General features: G+C 55.1%; 1 protein-coding gene across 3 annotated transcripts; it reads left to right on the top strand.

The window, feature by feature from the left end:
- Positions 1–1,167: 1,167 nt before the first annotated feature.
- On the top strand, positions 1,168–11,385 carry SERPINA5 (serpin family A member 5). 3 transcript variants are annotated; one of them, XM_032837382.1, is made up of 5 exons: positions 1,168–1,258; positions 6,948–7,580; positions 8,939–9,209; positions 9,571–9,718; positions 10,325–11,385. In XM_032837382.1, the coding sequence occupies exons 2-5, from the start codon at positions 6,965–6,967 to the stop codon at positions 10,511–10,513; spliced, it is 1,224 nt and encodes a 407-aa protein (XP_032693273.1). In that variant the 5' UTR covers positions 1,168–1,258; positions 6,948–6,964; the 3' UTR covers positions 10,514–11,385. The 3 variants fall into 3 exon arrangements, with proteins under 3 accessions (XP_032693273.1, XP_032693270.1, XP_032693271.1); XM_032837379.1 differs by having other exon boundaries at positions 1,171–1,248; XM_032837380.1 differs by having other exon boundaries at positions 1,187–1,248; positions 6,848–7,580.
- Positions 11,386–19,525: the final 8,140 nt, after the last annotated feature.

Here is a 19,525-nt window from a genome sequence, read left to right as displayed (position 1 = left end):
CATAGCTTAGGAATCTCTAGGTTCTGAAGAAATGGACTTTTGCAACATCACATAGCACAATGGACAGAAAAGACCTAGCTTTCTTCTTGCTAATGCTTCTCTTTATTAGCTGTGTGACTTTGGGCTGATTACCTAACTTCTCTCTGCTTCTGCCTGCTCACTAATTCGATGGGTATACTAGTACCCACCTTCCTGCTCATTGGGAGGGCAGTGAGCACAAAGCAAGTGCTCAATGTCTGGTAGTGACTGTGTTAGGCTCTAGACTAAAGCTGAGTTCAGTCTCCTCCTGGTCTTAGAGGCAGTAGAGGGACCCTGTTTGCCAAAAACCAAGACTGCTTCCCCTGGGCAATGTCCAGCCCCCTGTCTCCTCTGCCAACTCCACACCCCAGCTCACCCACACAACATCTGGGTCATGGCCACACACGGATCACCTAATACCGGGGCATGGGGACCTTAGGAATGAGACAAGGGTTGAGCCAGCACCCTGCACCAGCATCTTGGAAATGCTCTTGGAATCATGGGGCTGAGTTCCAGAGCCCCCGTTTCAAGGTTGGAAAGGGGAGTCCAGATGAGCCTACCAAAATCCTAGATACAGGTAGAGAGCCCTGACCTTGAAGTTGGTGATCTGGGCACTTGGCCCCACATTGTCCCTAATTTGCTGCATGACTCTGAAAAGTCCCTCCATCTTTCTGAGCCTCAATTAAGTTATGCGCACAGCCAAGGGACTGGAAACAATGGTCCCTTCATCCAGCTGTGGTGACACGCAGTCCCTCTAGTTTCCACCAGACTCTCACTGGTAAATGAATCCAGCAAGCACACAGGGCTGCGGAGATCTTGGGCTCACACAGCACTTCCCCAGATGTATAGCCGAGTGGCTGCAGGAGATATGGAATCAACCTGGAGAAAGGGAGGCCGACCAGAGGGTGTCCCTTTTTCTGTGTCTGGAATGCCAGCAGCCGGTGTCCTCCCTGGGGGATCCTGTGCCGTTGCAAGCAAACAGGGGTCTGTGTGGGGCTGGCAGCGGCAGGGCAGTGAGCTGGTGGCCTGGGTCAGGGCTCCAGTGGCTATGCCAGCAGCCCGTGGGTTGGCTAGAAGCCTGTGGAACAGGACGGGGCAGGGCCAAGGTGGGTGGAGTCAGGGCCCAACCAAGGTCAGTGGCAAATACTGGTTCCAGTCCCAACACTCAGCTTCTCACTGAGCACGAGGGACTGCGACCTCCACTGCGTGCACACTTGGCTGTGGGACAGAGTAAGTACAGGTACTGAAGATAGACAGGGGGTCCATGAGCTTAAGGGTATGTGGGGAACGGTGAAGACAGGACTCAGGTTATGGGATCTGGAGGGCTTCAAAGCTCTGGTGTTGTCCCAGAGCGACCAGGAAAACTCTCTGCGGTAATGGGGAAGCAGCCAGGGCCTTGGAAGCAGCAGCGTCCCCCCAACCCCACCCTTGGCTGTGTGAACTTGGGCACGACCTTCCACATGTCTGCACCTCAGTGTCCCTATAGGCAAGATGCATGGCTGCTTTGAAGATTCAGTTCGTGCTAGCTGTCACCCAGGAGGTACTTTATCCCTGGGGCACATCTGGCAACAGCTGGAGACATTTGTAGTTGGTGCAGCTGGAGACAGGGCTGCGCTGGCATCCAGTGAGTAGACCCCCGACAAGGCACGGGACAGTCCCTGTGATAAAGATCAGGGAGGAGGCAGAGAAACCCCGAAGTTAGGTTGTGGGGACGAAGCGTCTGGTCCCCAAGGCTGGGCTCCGTAACCCAGAGCCCTTCTGTATTGTTTTCTGTGTCTGCAATCTTGGACCTTGAGAAATCAGGAGAAGGTATGGAACATCTCCATTTCCGTGAGTGAGGGCTGCCCGGCCCGGAGGCTGGCTGCTCAAGCTCCAGACGCTGTTTGGCGATTTGGTTCTTGTTTATTTGTTTTGTTTTTAAAGCTTTTACTTATTTAATGAGAGAGAGAGAATGTGTGCACAAGCAGCGGGGACGGGCAGAAGGAGAGGGAGAAGCAAGCTGCATTCTGAGCAGGGAGCCCGATGTGGGGCTCTATCCCCTGCGATCTTGACCTGAGCTGAAGGCAGACGCTTAAACCGACTGAACCACCCAGGCAGCCCAGGCATTTTGTTAAATAAGCAAAATGTCGACATGAAATAAGTGTACTGTTCAGTTTTCCTAAAGCTGGGGCCCTTGGCAAAAAAATACAACAATAGAAGGGGGAGGCGAGGGATGTGTTGGTGGTGGTGGTGGTTTCGCGGGTGTACATGGGAAAGATGTATGGCTTTTGGTATGTCAGTCAGACCTCAATAAAATAGTTTTTAAGAAAGAAACGGGAAATGGGAGCCAGGCAGCAGGACAGGAGCTGGCAAGTCCTGGGAGCCCAGCCTGGCTCCATGTCCAGCATGGGGTCTAAAACCCCTGAGCCACAGAGAAGGCATTCATTCATTCATTCATTCATTCATTCATTCATTCCAAAAAGGGGTCTGAGGGGGTATAGCTCAGTGGTAGAGCATTTGACTGCAAAAATCTCCAGCCCTTGACTGCAAATCTCACAGGGAGAGCAGGGTTGGTGCCGGTCCTCTCTGTTGGGAGCACATGTTTTTGTTGGGGAGAGAGGCCGGAATGCCGGAAGACCCCAGCAAACCCATGTGGGCTCGCGCTTACATCACAACAGAGCAGCGAGACAATCAAGGGGCCCTTACAGAGCATAACAACACAGAGGGAGGGGCCAGGTGCGGGCAAGGGATCACCAGCAGTGGGATTCAAGCAGGGGCCCAAGGCCCAGGGAGAAGCTGGTCCTGCCCCTCAACACCTTGGGGGCAGCAATGACCTTCTTAGGTGGTGGGGCGCTGTGACCCGGGGTGGGTGACCAAGGGAGATGTCTTCAGAATGGCTCTGGGGGCAGGAGGAGAAGTGGAGTGGGTGGGTGAAAAGTGACAGGGCCTCTGAAGGACATGGCAGGTGAAATGGGGAGAGGCTGGCAGATGTCAGAGCTGCTCTGGAGCTAGAAACCTATAAACCTCACTGATGGTCTGGAGGTGGGGAGGAAGGCTAAGAAAGTTCCCTGAGTCACTGCTGCCAGGAAGCTCTCCCAGATCTTTAGGATAGAGGAAACTGGGATTTTGCTTTTCCCTCTCTGCCTGTGTCCCAAGGCTCACATCTCCTTTTGCAATCAGTGGACAGACCTCCGCCACCCACCTCCCCCAGCTGAGTCCAAAGTTGACCCGGTAGAACTTTGTTGCCCAACATTTGGAATAAATGAAGCAGATTCTGAGTCCATGGGTTGTGGGGATCAGTGGGAGGATTGCCCCAGTGCCTGCCCGCACCCGCCTGCACCAGCCGGCTCACATCACCTTGGCCTGGGATGCCAGAGGAACCTGAATGATCTGCTCTCCTCCCTTGGACCTTGGGCCCATCTGCAGAAACGCTGGAATCAGGGGCCTAGAGAGTCAGTTGGGCCAGGCTCCAATCTCCTGCCTGAGAGCCGGTCTCCCAAGGGCCAGGCTCCCAGGGCCTGGAGCAGACTCGCCCCAGCTTCAAATTGACACAAAACTCTGTCAAAGCTGCATATTTCCACCAGAGACCAGGGGTGTGATGGCACAGGCTGGGACCCTGGGAAACCTGAACCGAGCTCCCTGAGGCCCCATTTTCTCAGAAGAGATCTCTCTGACCCTCTGTTTCCTCCTCTGTATCGTGATGATGATACCAACTCCGAGATGCTGTGGAGGAGGATAAATGAGCTCATATAGGTGAACAGCTTGAGTGACACCCAGGGATCCTCCCCAGGAGCTACAGCAGAGGAGGAACGAGGTCTCCTGTCTCAGAACCATGAAAGGAAGACAAGAGGCAGTGTGTACACCAGTCCCAGGAATCTGGATTTCAATCCTGGTTCCATCACACATTAGCTGGGACAAGCTGTGCTATTCTGTTCAACCTCAGTTTATCCATCTGTGAAATGGTCTTCATGATGCTGACTCTCGTGGATGGTTCAATGTCATAATGTCTGTAGAGTGTCTGGCTTTCATAAGAGATAAAGTGGGCCCCAAAGGAGCGAGAGTTCTAGGTCCCAAGCCTGCAGCCCAGGGGAGAGTGGATGAAGCTGGGGTCCCCTCCACAGAGACCCAGCTGTCCAGGAAGACTCATGGGGCACCAGGAAAGTGGCTGTGGCCCATTAGACCTCTGCTGTTTGGCGGGATACGGGGTGGGGAACTGGTGGAGAGAAAGGTTACTGGCCACAGCACATGACAGACCTTGAGTTGATTATGAACACAGTGAGGCCTGTAGAGGGACAGGGACTGGCCCAAGGCCACCGGGCATCTGCAAGGACAGGAGGCCAGAACTCTCTCTCCTGCTTGAGCCCTGGGCTCCATCCAAGCAGGACACTCCCTTGTGTCTGCAACTCTTCCTTGAAAGCATTTCCTTTAAAGTAATTATCAGCTGGGTGTTAATCTGTGATAATGGGGGCGGGGAGGGGGGGTGTGGAGCTGAATGTTTGCTCAGCTCCATCCCACTGCCCTGACGCCCCGACACGTTGCGGGAGGGACCATACTGTGCTGTAAAATTAACAAGTTCAAAGGACACAGAGATTAAACCACCCCGTCACGTCCTTTAAAGACCCGCACTCTTAAGGTGCACACAGAAAGGGGGTGTCAGCCTGGGAAGCCCGGACCTTGTTGCTGAATCATCTGCAGATTCGCAGCTACGGCGCTGGCTGCCAGGGTGGGGGACAACAAGACCGGGGGCTGTCGCACGGAAGGAGGGCCAGGCATCCAGGGAAGCCACATGGCGCAGCGGTTTAGGGCACATCACATTATCACATTATCACAGTGTCAGAACTGGGTCTGAGCCCAAGCTGGGCCCCCACCAGCCAGTGGCTCGGCCTCTCTGAGCTCTAGAGGACGCCTCTGTTGAATAGTGCCAGTAGCAGAACCTGCCTCTGCCGGTGGGTGTGAGGTCCACGGAGGTGGGTTCAAGGAACCTCCATAACGGCAGAGGCTGATGTGTGGGGCTCTGGGGGTCCGGAGTGTCTGCAGACAGAACATTCTAGATGAGCCTCCTTTGTGAGCTCAGGTGCAATGTGGAGGCCAGAGTGGGTGGGCATGGCCTGCTCAGGTCATCTGATTTTGCTCAAAGACAGGACTGCAGCCCAGGTCTGCCTGAACCCCAAGGTCACTGGCATCCCCCCACACCCTATAGTGGGCCACTTTGCATAAAATGTCCAATGCAGCTGTTTGGGGCCCTTTGGTGTTGGGGTTTGGGGGGAGTCATGTGACTCTGGGAGGATCCTGAGGCCAGGGACCTGATGACATGTTGTCCGTGGGAGAAGACCACCCAGTCGCGGGGAAGTTCTCACCACTGAGAGCTTTCCTCAGCAGACAGGCCGCCGGCCCCCCCACAAGAGCAAGGGTGTGGTGAGAGCGTGTACCCCACAGCATAGCTGAGGAACTGGGGGATCTCGGTGGGGCTTTGACCCTGAACCTGCAACAGCCATGGCTGACCCTTCCATGCACCAGATCTGCTCCAGGCCCAACCGCAACGCTTGCCCTATGCTGACCCCTTAAAGCTCCCGGCCACTCTCTGGCCCAGGTACAGCGTCACCTCCACTGTACAGACAGGTGGGGGACAGGGCACGGGGCATGACTGACTTGCCCCAAACCGCACTAGTAGGAAGTAGCAGGGCCGAGCTTTGAACCCAGGAGGCTGCAGAGTTTGCGCTCATCACAGGGGACCAGGAGCACAGGGGACTTTGGCAGGCCTGGGCACAGGAAGGATTCTGGTTGGAGAGGAGGGGTCTAGGGAGGTGGGCGGGAAGAACGAAGAAGAGGGGTTGAAGACCCCCAGGGCCCACCTAGTTGGCCCCCTCATCTGGGGGATGGAAGGAAGAGGAGATGTTTGGCTCAGGCCGCCGTGACAAAGCATCACAGAATAGAAAACTGGTCTTGGCTCAAGGTTTTGGCAAAGCTGTTTCCTCGACTCCCAGATGCTGGTCTCCTCCCTGGTCCCCACATGGCTGCCCCTCTGTGTGTGTCTGGGTCCTAATCTCTTCTCACAAGGACACCGGCCAGATTGGATCAAGGCCCCCCAGGAAGACCTCATTTTGACTTCATGACCTTTTTAAAGACCTTCTCTCCAAATATAGTCACATTCTGAGGGGCTAGGGGTTGAGACCTCAACATAGGAGTCTGGGGGACACAATTCAGCCCTCATAGAATAGGAGGGAAGTTGGAGTGTTTACTTTAAGAGTGCAGAATTTCCTCCTGGGGTTGCGGGGGAGGCATGCACCTCTGATGAGGCTTGAGGATGGCCCTGGTGTCCTAGCACAGCCCCCCAGGGGAGAGGAGGAAAGAACCAGCTGGCATCTGCCTGTTCACCAATGAGTCTCTGGAGCCTGGCACCCTGCCTGCAACCTGGGAGATGCGCAGTATGTATCTGCTGAGTAAACAAGGGTAGACCAACAGTCTGAGGGGCCCGTGGGGTGGGAAGTTGGTCTGAGTTCATCAAAGGGCCACCAGGCCTTGCAAATTCTGTCCCCAGGGGTCGAAGTGACAGTCAGAGGCCACTTGGGAGGCAGGCTTCTCATTCCCTGGGAATCTCAGAGATGCTGATCAGGCAAAAGGAGGGAGAGCCCTGCCCTCCCCCACCCCACCCCCCCTATAGCATGTGCCCTGATGTGGATGAGAGGACTCTTGCCCCCGGGGGGCCAGCCCCCACCTCAGGTCTGCACGCTCTGCCTTCTCCTCCCTTTCTGACCCTCAGATGCCCAAGTCCCCCGAGTCTCAGTCCTCGAGCCCCCATGCTCTCCCCAAAACCTCTCTCCCCACCGCACAGGCTCCTCATCTCCCTTAGGTTCTGCCACTCAGGGGGTCACCTCCCTGGGACCTGCGCCTGACGTACTTCCCCCCAGCGGTGCACCCTTCCAGAGGACCCCTTCCCACCTGCCTTTCAGAACGAGGAGCGGCCACGATGCAGTTCTCCCTCCTCCTGTGCCTGATGCTCCTTACCCCTTCGGGTGCCAGCCTGCTCCGCCCCCGCTCGCGGGAGACGAAGAAGAGAGCCAAGGAGATACCCGTGCTCAGCACCATGGCCCCCGCCAGCAGGGACTTTGCCTTTGACCTCTACAGGGCCTTGGCTACGGCTGCCCCCGACCAGAACATCTTCTTCTCCCCTCTGAGCATTTCCACCACCCTGGCCATGCTGTCCCTTGGGGCGCGATCCCACACGAAGGAGCAGATCCTGGAAGGCCTGGGCGTCCGTCCCCGGGAGGGCTCGGAGGAGGAGCTCCACAACACCTTCCACCAGCTGCTGCTGGAGTTTGCCCAGCCCAGGGAGGACGTCCAGCTGAGCCTCGGAAACGCCCTGTTCATCAGCCCCGAGGTGCACCTCCAGGACACCTTCCTGAGTGCCATGAAGACGCTGTACCTGGCAGACACCTTCCCCACTGACTTTGGGGACCCCGCAGGGGCCCAGAAGCAGATCAATGATTATGTGGCAAAGCAAACTCAAGGCAAGATTGCGGACTTGGTGAAGGACCTGGATAGCACAGAGGTCATGATTATGGTGAATTACATCTTCTTTAAAGGTAAGACCCTTGCGCGCCAGCCCGAACGTTCTCCTTCCTGCTGCTTTGGTCAAAAGAGCACCCAATCCCCACACGCATCAAGGAGTGGGAGTGGATTTAGTCCCTTCTGGGGCCTGTTGACAGAGTGAGGCCAACAAGCAGCCGAGGCTAAGCAGGCATCTTCTGAGGGCGTAAAGGGGTGTCAGTGACCCCCGGCTGCTGTCTCCCCCACCGGGAAGAGCTGGGTCCTCTCCGTGGGCCCTGGAGTCACAGCTTCCACGCTGGATCTAAAGCACGAGACCGCCACGGCCACCGGACCACTCAGGGCAGGATTGCGGGTCTAAGAGAGACCTTGGAGGGCCTTCCCGTACCCCCACATCCTTGCTCCTGTGCCCTCCTAGGGGCTGTTCCCTCAGCGAGAAACGCCTTGACAAGCCCCTGTCCCCTATGGAGAGTCCTCTCCCCCTCTCTCATGACAGATGATCTCTTCATCTTCATTCCCTTGACGTTTCTTGTGGTTACCCCTACTCACCTTGGCTCTCATGTCTGCTTCTCCTTCTAGATGCTGAGCCCCTCAGTGCCCGTATGGGGTCCGGCCAAGGGTGGGAAGGCAGGAGTGAGTAAAGGCAGGGAGGGGAAGGAAGGAGGAAAGGGGATAATAGTTGGCTTGTTCACTCCTCCCCCTTCCTAGAAGCACAGAAGGCAAGCAAACATCCAGCTTGGAATCCACGATTTCTTGTCTCCCAGAGCAGGGCTCTCTCTAGGACACCAGGCTGCAGGGGACAACTGTGACATAGGTTAGGGGGGGCCCTGGGGTAGGTTCCAAATCTGGTGACTACTAATTAGATGGAAAGAACTACTTGTATCTCGCTGATGTAGAGACGCAGCAGGAATCAGACGGAGCAGCAAGGCAAACGGAGGGCTTCTCCGTAACAAGAATCCTGTGTGTCCAGGAACCTTACAAACCTCTCTCCCAAACATAGATCAAAATCCAAAAGTGGGAAAAGAGTGAAAAACAGAATAACTCTCCCAGGTATAGTTTCGATTTGTCCATCGTCTGTATTGTTGACCCTTTTCCCGAGGGTGTTTGACCTTGAGTAAACAGTAGAGAATCAAACTCCATTAAGCGGTTGAGGGCCTCCAAAGACATGAAAAGCATCCTCCTTGCTTGGCCCACGTCAGAGGAAAAGGCCCACAGAAAGTTCGGGCACATCCCCGAAGTTATAAAAAGACTCACCTTCCTATTCCAGGAGTTCTGCTGTCCCTGCCCCCAAGGAGACTGTGCTGGGGAGGACAAGCTCTGCTTGATGGGTTTACTGTCTTGACACTGTTCATTTGCAGCTAAGCATTTCTAATGTCTTTCCCATTTTGATATTTAGCTAAGTGGAGGACAAGTTTTGACCACAAAAACACCCGAAAGCAGGACTTCTATGTGACCTCGGAGACCGTGGTGCGGGTGCCCATGATGAAAGGGGAAGACCATTATTACTACTTCCTAGACCGAAACCTCTCCTGCAAGGTGGTGGGTGTCCCCTACCAAGGGAATGCCACCGCTTTCTTCATCCTCCCCGGTGAGGGCAGGATGGGACAGCTGGAGAACGGACTGAATGAGAAAACGCTGAGGAAGTGGCTCAGGATGTTCACAAAGAGGTATTCTGAGGTGACATGGGACCAGTCTGGCCCTGCTCACCTCTGGGGAGACACAGCCGTGGTGGGAAGGTCTCACCCAGCCCAGGAGCGGCCTCCAAGCCTGGAGCTGTCCCATGAGGTTCCAGCCCCCAGGCCCTGCCCCAGCCTGAGGGAGCAGGGCTGGACACCCACCCGCTTTCCTGATGGAGCCATGAGAGTAGGCAGGGACCTCTGGGACAACCCAGGTCCAAGACCAGAGTGGGGTGGGCTCTAGATGAGGGGCTGGAGGATGCTTACGAAGCCGAGGGGGGAGAGCGGGGACATGAGCTCGGGGAGCCAACGCTCTGGGAAGAGTCTCAGAATGTTCCTGTCCTCTTTCCAGGCAGCTTGAGCTCTACCTTCCCAAGTTCTCCATTGAGGGCTCCTACCAGATGGAGAAGGTCCTCCCCATGCTGGGCATCAGTGACATCTTCACCAGCCATGCTGACTTGACTGGCATCACCAACCACTCCAGCATCCAGGTGTCTGAGGTGAGCTCGGGAGCTCCTGAGCTCCTGCTTTCAGAGGTATCTGTTTTTTTCTACTCCTCTGCTATGCCATGCCATGTTATTCTTCTATTCTATTCTACCCCACTCCACTCTGCTCCTTTCATTCCATTCCATTCCATTCCACATTCTCTTCCTCTCTCTCTCACTCTCCTCTTTTCCCTTAAGAAGCAAAAAATCTCTCATTGTGTCTTATCCTATGCGCCATGGGAAACCATATGCAGCTCCCTGTCTCAGCAGGAGCTCTCATTCAGCAATCAAAACTAAGAATTAAGTGCTAGCTCCTTCACTCACTAGCTGTGTGTCCTCCAACAATTACTTGACCTCTCTGTGCCACCTTCCTCTCTATAAAACTGGAGGGTCACAGCCTTGCTGTGGGATGCCGTGACAGTTCAATGGACAGCACAGGCGCAGTCAGTCACCTCCTGGCACAGATCCCAGTGCACGGCAGCCACACAGCTGTGTCATTAGCTACCTGCTTGGTGTCACAGAGACTTGGACAGGGATGTCACAGGCAGAAGCTCTACTGTCTCCTGGGATGACATCTCCCAGCCCCTGGTGGCTCAGTGACTCCTGATGTCTCCTCTGCAGATGGTGCACAAGGCCATGGTGGAGGTGGACGAGTCAGGGACCAAAGCGGCTGCAGCCACAGAGACCATCTTCATGTTCAAGTCGGCTCCGATGAGCTCCCAAAGGGTCATATTCAACAGGCCCTTTTTGATGGTCATTGTGGAGAACTCCACGAATATTCTCTTCGTTGGCAAAGTGACCCACCCCTGAGGTGGGTGTGTCTCCTGGAAGGTCACAGGTGGCGGAAGTTGAAGGCACACTGTGGCATCTGTCTGCTGGGAGCTGGTGATTGACACAGGTTTCGTGGACTAATGAGGCTTTTACAAGTAATAATAGTCATAGTATTGACGTACTAATGGTTGCTTCTTCTCACACAACTGCACAACGTGGGCACCTTGAAGATCCTTCAGGAGCATTTGGTCTTGCCTTTACCCTTCCTCGGTGGAGTCTAGCGCTGAGGCCCAGAGAGGCTGGTTGACTTGCCCAAGGTCACACAGCATGTTAGTGGTAGAGAGAAGCCCAGAATCCAGGTCCCTGACCTCCAGCCCAGTGACACAGAGCTCTGTAGGAGGCTTGTTCTGGTAGATATTTCTATCAAGAAATGTATTTCCAAGCTGAGCCCTCATCTTGCCAACCACGCCAACCATCAGTTCATCATGGTGTGGAGAGAACACTGAAATGAGAGTCTGGAATGGGGCTTCTGTCCCAGCTAACCAGCTGGGGGACATTGGGATAATTCTGCCCCTCTCTGGACCTCTATTTCCCCCATGCATACCATGAAGGATTAGGTGAAGGGCTAAAGGCTCCTTGACGTTATGTAAGGAAGCTGGGTGTTCCCTGCCAGTCAAGGTAGATTTTAAGATATTCCAGCGCTACTTGTCCTTGAAGAAAAGCAAGTGGACAGCAGGGTGGAAATGGTCCATGACAACATCGAGCCATCATGTGGTTTCAGTAACAACCTCCTGGCGTTGTCTGGGGGGTAGCCCAGAGGCCCGTTGCAAATACTGCCATATCTACTGAAGACATTGATGACTAACTGTGAATTTTAGTGTCCACAATAACAATACAGCATGTTGCAAACACGGGGTGTCATTGTCCTTATGGAAATAACACTGGGAAGGGCAACATCAATAGCTTTCCATGTGCCAGGCTTGGTGCTAGGAGCTTTACCTGGTTGGCTACATTTATCTGCCCTGAGGCCTGTACCATGGTTCTCCCCATTTTACAGATGGAGAAGGCAAGGCTTGCAGAGAGCAGGCTGTTAACCCAGTCACGTGGCTTCTAAGGGGTGGAGGCAGGATTTGACCCTGGGAGTGTGGCCCCCCAGATGCATGTTTTCAACCCTGTGCTCTGCTGCAGGGAAGACATGAATATGTCCCAGAAGCCTGGGTCAGGGACCTCTCAGTCATCTGCCCCCATGGGGTGCAGGTAAGCTTATCCTCTCTCCTCTTTTATGAAAGCCTCTACAGACAGGTCCTCATCTATCAAATGAATGGGATCGGACACTTTAAAGAATCAATGATTGAGTGAACGAGCCCTTCACTCACATTGTCCCCTAATTAGCTGCCTCCTTAAATCTGAGTGCTTGCCCCTCAGCTTGCCCTCTACCCCCATGAGGCTGCCTCTACCACTCTGATCCCAGAGTCTGCACTGTGTTGCCCAAGAATAACCCCTAGACCAAACGATGTCAGAACCCCAAGCTTTGGCCACACCCCGAAGTACTGAGCACCTACTTTGGGCCAGCCCTCTGGGGACACTTTGCATCTGTCATCTCCGGAATCCCTCAGCACAGTCTGTCAGTGTACCTGTCTCACAGAGGGGACATAAGTGCCTGCCCAGAGGCTGAGGTCAGGGAGAGGCTCAGGCTCTGGGACCCGGGTGGTGCCTGTGTTGGTGTATGGCCAGGTGGATGGCTGCAACCGGACCTGGACAGCTCGTCTGCGTCTGTGATTTCTGCTCAGGTCAGCGTTCCAGGATTGGGCCTCCTCGCGGGGTCAGATCGGCTCCTGTGTGCCTTTCCCTTGCGAAATGCCTAGATCTTTCTCTTACTGTTTGCTCAGCCAGCCCAAGGTCAAGGGGAGGTCCAGTCGGTGTGCTGTGTGTCAGACCAAGGTCCAGCATTGTCTGAAGGTCACTGGGTACATGGTCACATGGTCACATGGCCACAAAACAGCTACCAGGTGTGAGGGCAGGCTGGGCTCCACGACACCTCATGTCACACATGGAAGCTCCTTGCTGGGTGTCATTGCAGGCCACGTAAATCAATTGTCACACAATCCTGGGATGAACAAAATGATAGAGCCCCTGGGAGAGAGGGAGAGATCAGGAAAGCTTTCTTGGAAAAGATGGTACTGAGCTGGTCTAAGGAGTAAGTAAGCCTTCCACAGACAGCAGGTTTGGGAACAGGGAAGGGACTCCAGCAGAGGGAAGGGCTGGAGAATGGTGTTGAGTGAGCTGGTGTGTGCGGGAACCATGGAGACCTTATTCCGGGCCAGGATAGGGGGTGTGAAGGGGAGCAAAGGAGAGGAGGGGCCTGTGTTGCCATCTGGGACAGGGACCCACGAGGGTCCCACGACAACATGAGGCTGCCATTTGTCTGTTCTCTTTCCTCCCAATATTAGGGTGGTTTGGTGGTCCGCATCACACCCTGAGCGCCCCTGAGTGTGTGCCTCACCCTCCCATTGGCATGCGAGCAGACACCTCCACTCAGCCCTGTAGGGGGTGCTCGCTCGCACCGCGTGCCCCTGCTCCCCCAGTGCCCCACCGGCCCTTTCTCCCCTTGACCTCGTCCGTCCTATCCAGTAACAGGGCAGTTTAACAGCAGAAACTGTGTGATGTCACAGTCCTGGAGGCTGGAGTCTGAGACCCAGGCATCAGCAGGGTTGGGTCGTCCGGAGGGCCCTCTCCTTTTTCTGGGCTCCCAGATGGTCTCCTCTCTTTCTGCCCTTACATGGCCATCTCTCGGGGTGTTAACCTCTTCTTCGGCCTCCCAGTCTCCCCTGGTCCGACTAGATCAGAGCCCACCCTACTGACCTTATTTTAATTGAATCACCTCTTTAAAGGCTCTGTCTCCAAATACAACGTCATCCTGAGGTGCTGGGGGTTAGGGCTTCAACAGATGGATGGGGTTGGGGACACAACTTAGCCCTTAGGAGCCACTTCCCTTCGAGTTCCTGCTGCTATTGCCAACTCCCAGTTTGTTCTTGGGAATCCACTATCATCTCCCTCTCTGACCACATGGACTCTCAGGACCTCCCCTAGCGAACCCACTGCCTCCAGAACTCAGAAGACAATGCTAGGGCCGAGGACTTCTGCCCCCCTGCCTCTTCTGCAGAGACCTGGGCCAGGAAAATGACCTTGGACTCCAAGAGGAAACATTTCACACCCCAGCGAGCTCGCCCTTCCCACTCTTGCTTATTTACATTCTTTCAGCCAAGGGCCATTGTGTAGGGGCCACCGACGGGGCCTCGGGCCTGGAATTCATACAAGGGTACAAGCGTGGCCCGGCAGACACGGGCTCTGGCCACCACCAGCTAACCGAACAGATAAACTGGGAGTACAAACTGTGGTGAGGGCGATGGGTTCGTCTGAGGAGTTTATCCAACGCCCACTCTGTGTCTGGAACTGTCCCGGGTGCTGGAGATAAAGGAAGGAAATCCCCCAAATCCTTGCCCTGGTGAAGCTATGATCTTGCCTGGAGAGACAGTGAAATAAAGAAATAACAAGGAATAAAAGAAATAGAGTATGACGCATGTCTGTTGATGACAAGAGTTGTGGCGAGTGAGCTCAACGGGGCACCTCGCTTCTATAAACAGAGCCCAGGGAGGGAAGGACACTGGTGCCCATCACGTTAACTAAGCGGTCGAAACCCTAATGCCCCCCCACCCCCCACCCCGCCAAGGTGGTGTAGGAGGAGGGGCCCTTGAGAGGTGGGTAGGTCATGAGGGTGGAGCCCCCATCAGTAGGATTCCTGACCTTGGGAAAGGCACCGCAGACAGCTCCCTTGCTCCTTCCTGAGGCAGGGCACAGACCTGAAGCCTGTGACCAAAGGGGGCTCTGCACCCATCACACTGGCCCTGACCTCGGACTTCCAGCCCCTGGATCGCTGCGAAATACATTTCTGCTGCTCATAACGCACCTGTCTGTAGTGTCCCCAGACACCTGGGGAGCTGCCACCCCCCAGGGGAAATGGATGAGACGAGGAAATTAAACGTAATGTGCTTTTCTGGATGGGATCCAGGAAGAGCAGGAGGACAGTAGTGGAAAACCTGTTAAAATACAAGTAAGTCTGCATTGTACAGACATTCACTTCTCCGTTTCGATAAATACGCCGCAGAGACCTCAGATGTTTATGTCATGGGAACTCCCTGCACTGTTTTTACTGCTTTTCCGTCTGTCACAACCTGTTGTGAAATAAAAAGCTGTTTTCTTTAGAAAAATGTTAAGGAAGAGAAAAAGCAAAGCAGAGGAGGGGATAGGGGCGGGAGTGGGTTGTAAAGGCAGAAGCTGGAGGCCAGTAAAGGAGAAGTGTGGGGTGCCAGAGGGACAGATGGGGAGACCTCCTGCAGTTGGAGGTCCAGAGGGAGCCCTGAGGCGGCAGCATGGAAGCTGCAGTCTGAGGGACAAGCAGGACTGGACCGGGTGAAGATCACGAGCAAAGACTCAGACGGCAGAGAGTCCGTTCCGCTCGCGGGACTGAAAGAGGACACACGTGGCTGGAGACCGGAGTCTCACTCATCATCTGCACCCATGTCACCGTGTAGGGTGCCGGGGCAGGGAGTGACCGCCGGATGCCACCTGTGTACCTGGCACTGGATGCCACCCGCTGATGCCTGGCGCTGCCCTCTGCCTCCGCACGTATGTCTCCGTTCACAAAGAGTCAGAGAGCCTCCTGCTTCGAGGGATCGGGGATGGCAAGCAGGTGACATCGGTGCCCTTCTCCAGTTTCCTGCAAAGCCGCACCCCTGAACGGATTATCTGTCACCTTTCTGCAAGGAATGAGGTAGGAGGGAGGTGGCTCCAAAATGGCCAGGTCCTTTCGGCACTTGGGAGAGCCCAGTGTGTGTCCATAAACCACCACTCATGGTGACTGTCCATGAAGGCATACAGGCAGGGTACAGATAGCAAAACGCTCCTACACACAGCCACGCTGCAGCCCACACGTATGTGCGCACGCGTGCACACACACACACACACGCATGTGCCTATGTCCCGCCTGCTGGAGAGCTGTGGCTGCTCTGTGGCTAATCCCACCGCATCCTTCTCAGTGGTTCTAAGAGCTGAGCATCCGCTGGACGCCTGGGGGCAGGGGGTCCTCCAGAGTCTTCTCTGGGAGCCCCTCCTTCTGCCTCAGCCTGCCAGAGAGGCTGCCACAAACCGTCCGTGGACTTGATCGGGTCCCTGCTCCTTTGCAAATATTAAGGGCCCTGGGGCCGGTCTGGGATGGGAATGGGAAGGTGGGTCTGGTAGGCCTGGGAAGGGGGGTGAAGGAGTATGAGGGGAGCTGGGGTGTGTGGGCCTGAGCCTGGGCTCCCGGGTGTGCCCATGAGCCGACACACAAGGTGTCCATTCGTCCCCAGATTCAGATGCACATGCAGAACTGGTGTCTCCACTGGTCGGGGGACAGGGCTGTCTCACTGGGCCCAGGCCCTCGGTGCCCCCTCCTCCCTGCAGCTGCCACCCACCCACGCTCAGGGCCCAATGACCCTCATCCTGCAGGGGCTCACGGGCCCAGATGCTCTCTGCTTTCAGGTGTTTTTCCAGCTAATTTTTTCAGGCCAACAGCCAGGGAGCAAACCCACAAAACCCGAGTGCACCTTGGAGCTCATGCCCATCTGAGCACTGAAAGCCCTTCCTTGGGACTCTGCTCAGAGGTCCCTGCCCGGGGAGCTTTCCTGACTCCCCAGCCCAGCCCTGGCATCCCAGCTCCCCGTGCCTCCCTCTAGCACTTTCCATATCATAGTTAGCTTCTTTCCAAGTGTCTGTGTCTCTCAAAGACCATGAAGTCCGTGAGGGCCCTAAAGTTGCCTCTCCACTCCAGTGCCCGGCATAGGGCTTGGCCCACAGTGGGTTCTCATTGGAGGAATGAATGAGGGGACAGCCAGCTGGTTCAAGAGGATTCTGTGCCTCTGCAAGGCCTCAGGTCACTGCCTAAGACTTCCCTCTTCCTTGGGTGGGACCCCCAACACACCCTGCAGGTGGGCTGGTGACACCATACAGGACACCCAGCTAAATGAGAACTCCAGGTAATAAATCACTTTTTAGTAGAAGTATGGCCCAGGCATTGTGAGCATTTTTGCTTGCTAATTCTGGCAGCTCTCTCTGTAGGGAGCAAGGATGAGCGAGAAGCACATCCCCATTGGCCAGAAGCCAACAGTTTCACTGCAGAGATGGGGGAAGTGACAATCACGGACACAGCACGGGAAGAGGAGTGGGGACACATCTGGCCTAGTCAAAGGAGGGTTGGTTCTACCAGAAAGGACCACGGGAGGCCTCCTGCCACACGACGTGCAGCCCAAAGTATAACAAAGGTGTTGACTCACCCATGATTGCATCAAACCGAAGCCTGAGACAGAATGTTCCAGTAGGTTTCCTTGCCTGTAAAGGAAGCCAAAACCCTCCCTTCTCCTGGTCCAAGCTGGGGGGCCGTGGGTTCTGTAGAGACAGCTCTGCTCTGCGGAGTGTATTTCAGGCCCCTGAGGTCTGGTGTCCCAACTGTAGGGGTGGGGCTGGGAGTTTAGAACATATAGGGGCTTCTGGACCAGGGGAGGCTGCCAGGGTTCCAAGAGGGACAGGGCCCTGGAGGACCCATATTCTTTTTTTATTATTATTAATTTTTTTCATTTTTAAATTTTTATTTTTTTATAAACACATAATGTATTATTAGCCCCAGGGGTACAGGTCTGTGAATCGCCAGGTTTACACACTTCACAGCACTCACCATAGCACATACCCTCCCCAATGTCCATAACCCCACCACTCTCTCCCTACTCCCCTCTCTCCCTACTCCCCTCCCCCCTAACCCCCCTCAGTTTGTTTTGTGACATTAAGAGTCTCTTATGGTTTGTCTCCCTCCCGATCCCATCTTGTTTCATTTATTCTTTTCCTACCCCCTAAACCTCCCACATTGCATCTCCACTTCCTCATATCAGGGAGATCATATGATAATTATCTTTCTCTGATTGACTTATTTTGCTCAGCATAATACCCTCTAGTTCCATCCATGTTGTTGTAAATGGCAAGATTTCATTTCTTTTGATGGCTGCATAGTATTCCACTGTATATATATACCATATCTTCTTTATCCATTCATCTGTTGATGGACATCTAGGTTCTTGCCATAGTTTGGCTATTGTGGACATTACTGCTATAAACATTTGGGTGCACGTGCCCCTTCGGATTACTACGTTTGTATCTCTGGGATAAATACCCAGTAGTGCAATTGCTGGGTCTTAGGGTAGCTCTATTTTCAACTTTTTGAGGAAACTCCATGCTGTTTTCCAGAGTGGCTGCACCAGCTTGCATTCCCACCAACAGTGTAGGAGGGTTCCCCTTTCTCCACATAGAGGACCCATATTCTTAAAGCGATTCTGTAGCAAATGGGATGGAGGGTGCTGGTGGGGACGAGAGCACACAGCTTGAGGGTCCCTGCTGTGGGAAGCAGTGCTAGTGGAGGGGGCTGGAGTGGGGGGCCTCAGAACTGGACCTGGAGGAGGGAGACCCCGCCCCACACTGAAGGGGCGGGGGGAAAGCCCCCAGTCTGGGAGAGAGAGAGGCACCATTCACTGGGAGGCAGGAAGGAACAGGCAGGTTGGGGGCGGGCAGGGAACAGCAGGGGGTTCGATTTACGGTGTGATCCTTTTCAGAGATCACTTAGGAAAGACGCCAAGGAGACAGTGGTGTCCACATTCTTCTTACCAGAAATCTCTGGAGCTTGGAAAGAGTCACATCCCCCCAGGTGAGATGTGGGAGGTGATTGATGGGACACCCTCCTGCCTGGGGGACTGGAAAGGGCCTGCGGCCTGGGAGAGGGTCTGAGGCCAGCCCAGACTGCTAGAGGGGGTGTGGGACGAAGTGGGGGCTCAAAAGGGCTTCCCCTCAACCATACCTGGGTTTACCAAGAGCTCTGCAGCCTATGGTCCCCCTCCCGTCCCGCGACCCTAACGTCAGAAACCTCTCACCCACTGCCGGGCCACCAGCCGTGTTTTCCAGACCAAATGCGGGGACCCGGCCATGGGCTGGCACAGAGCGAGGACAAAGCTGCCTTCAGCAGGGCTGTTGGGTCTGAGGTTGGTGGGCCACCACGGTGGGGCTGGGCCTAGGCCAGCCAGGATGGACACCACGTCTCTCAGAGAGGGCAGGAGCGTGGGCTTCCTGCCACCTGGAACCTGTGCCATCTCTCTGTGCCTCCGTTTCCTTCAGATGTAAAACTCAGGGTACATCAGGGTGTCAGGGGTAAGTCGGGGACAGGGCTGCTCCGAACCCAAAGTCCCCGTTCACCAGGAGTTCCCAGATGCGGCCTAGAACAGGAAATGAAAGCAGATGAGCAGATGATGGCAAGCTGCTTCCTCCTTAAAGGGACAGATGACCAAGCTGCAAGCAAAACAGAGGTGGGAAGTGTCCCTGCTCCTGCTCGGCCAGATCCTCCCACGGGCACCCGGAATTCATGGGGGCACAGTCAGGGTGGTGCTGAGGGGAGCTGGCAAACACGCCTCCGATCCGCAGCCAGCATCTCCAGCCACAGGAAACCAGGTCAGCGCAAACACAGCCAGAGAGAGGACTGAGTGTCAGAGGCAGCGGGCCGCCCTCTGTACTTTTCCTTCCAGGAGCTGAGTCCACTCACTGGCCTGGAGGAGAGAAGGCACGACCCACTCTGGGGCTTGGGCAGTTATCAGGGTCTCATTTCTGCTTCCTAAGAATTATTTAAGGAGCAATGATTGACAAAGGAGTTTCAGAGAGGTGAAAGGACGAGCCTAAAGTCACCCAGCTGGTAGGTGGTGGCAGAGCTGTGACGTGGGAGGAGCCTGGCTAAGTGGGGCCCTTCCCATGACCACCGCCTCCCCAGCCTCCAGGAAGAAGCTCTCTGGAAGGATCTGGCCTTTGTCCCTCCCAGCCTCTCCTGTTCTGTGGAGGTGGGACACCCTCTTACTCGGGTTCCTGCCACACACCCCTGCCCTGGTTGCACCCCAGAAGTACACTCTTTTCCACATGCAACCGCAGCCC

Source organism: Lontra canadensis, unplaced genomic scaffold (assembly GCF_010015895.1).
Source record: "Lontra canadensis isolate GAN:19392208 unplaced genomic scaffold, GSC_riverotter_1.0 scaffold98, whole genome shotgun sequence".
Classification (NCBI taxonomy): Eukaryota; Metazoa; Chordata; class Mammalia; order Carnivora; family Mustelidae; genus Lontra; species Lontra canadensis.
The sequence above is the reverse complement of the archived record's forward strand: the minus strand, read 5'-3'. Positions and strand labels throughout refer to the sequence as shown.

Excerpts from the sequence above, each read along its gene's own strand:
- SERPINA5 (XM_032837382.1), top strand. The coding sequence starts at position 6,965 with ATGCAGTTCTCCCTCCTCCTGTGCCTGATGCTCCTTACCCCTTCGGGT. Across the intron at positions 9,210-9,570 it reads CTCAGGATGTTCACAAAGAG|GCAGCTTGAGCTCTACCTTC; the intron begins GTATTCTGAGGT and ends TCCTCTTTCCAG. Across the intron at positions 9,719-10,324 it reads CCAGCATCCAGGTGTCTGAG|ATGGTGCACAAGGCCATGGT; the intron begins GTGAGCTCGGGA and ends TCTCCTCTGCAG.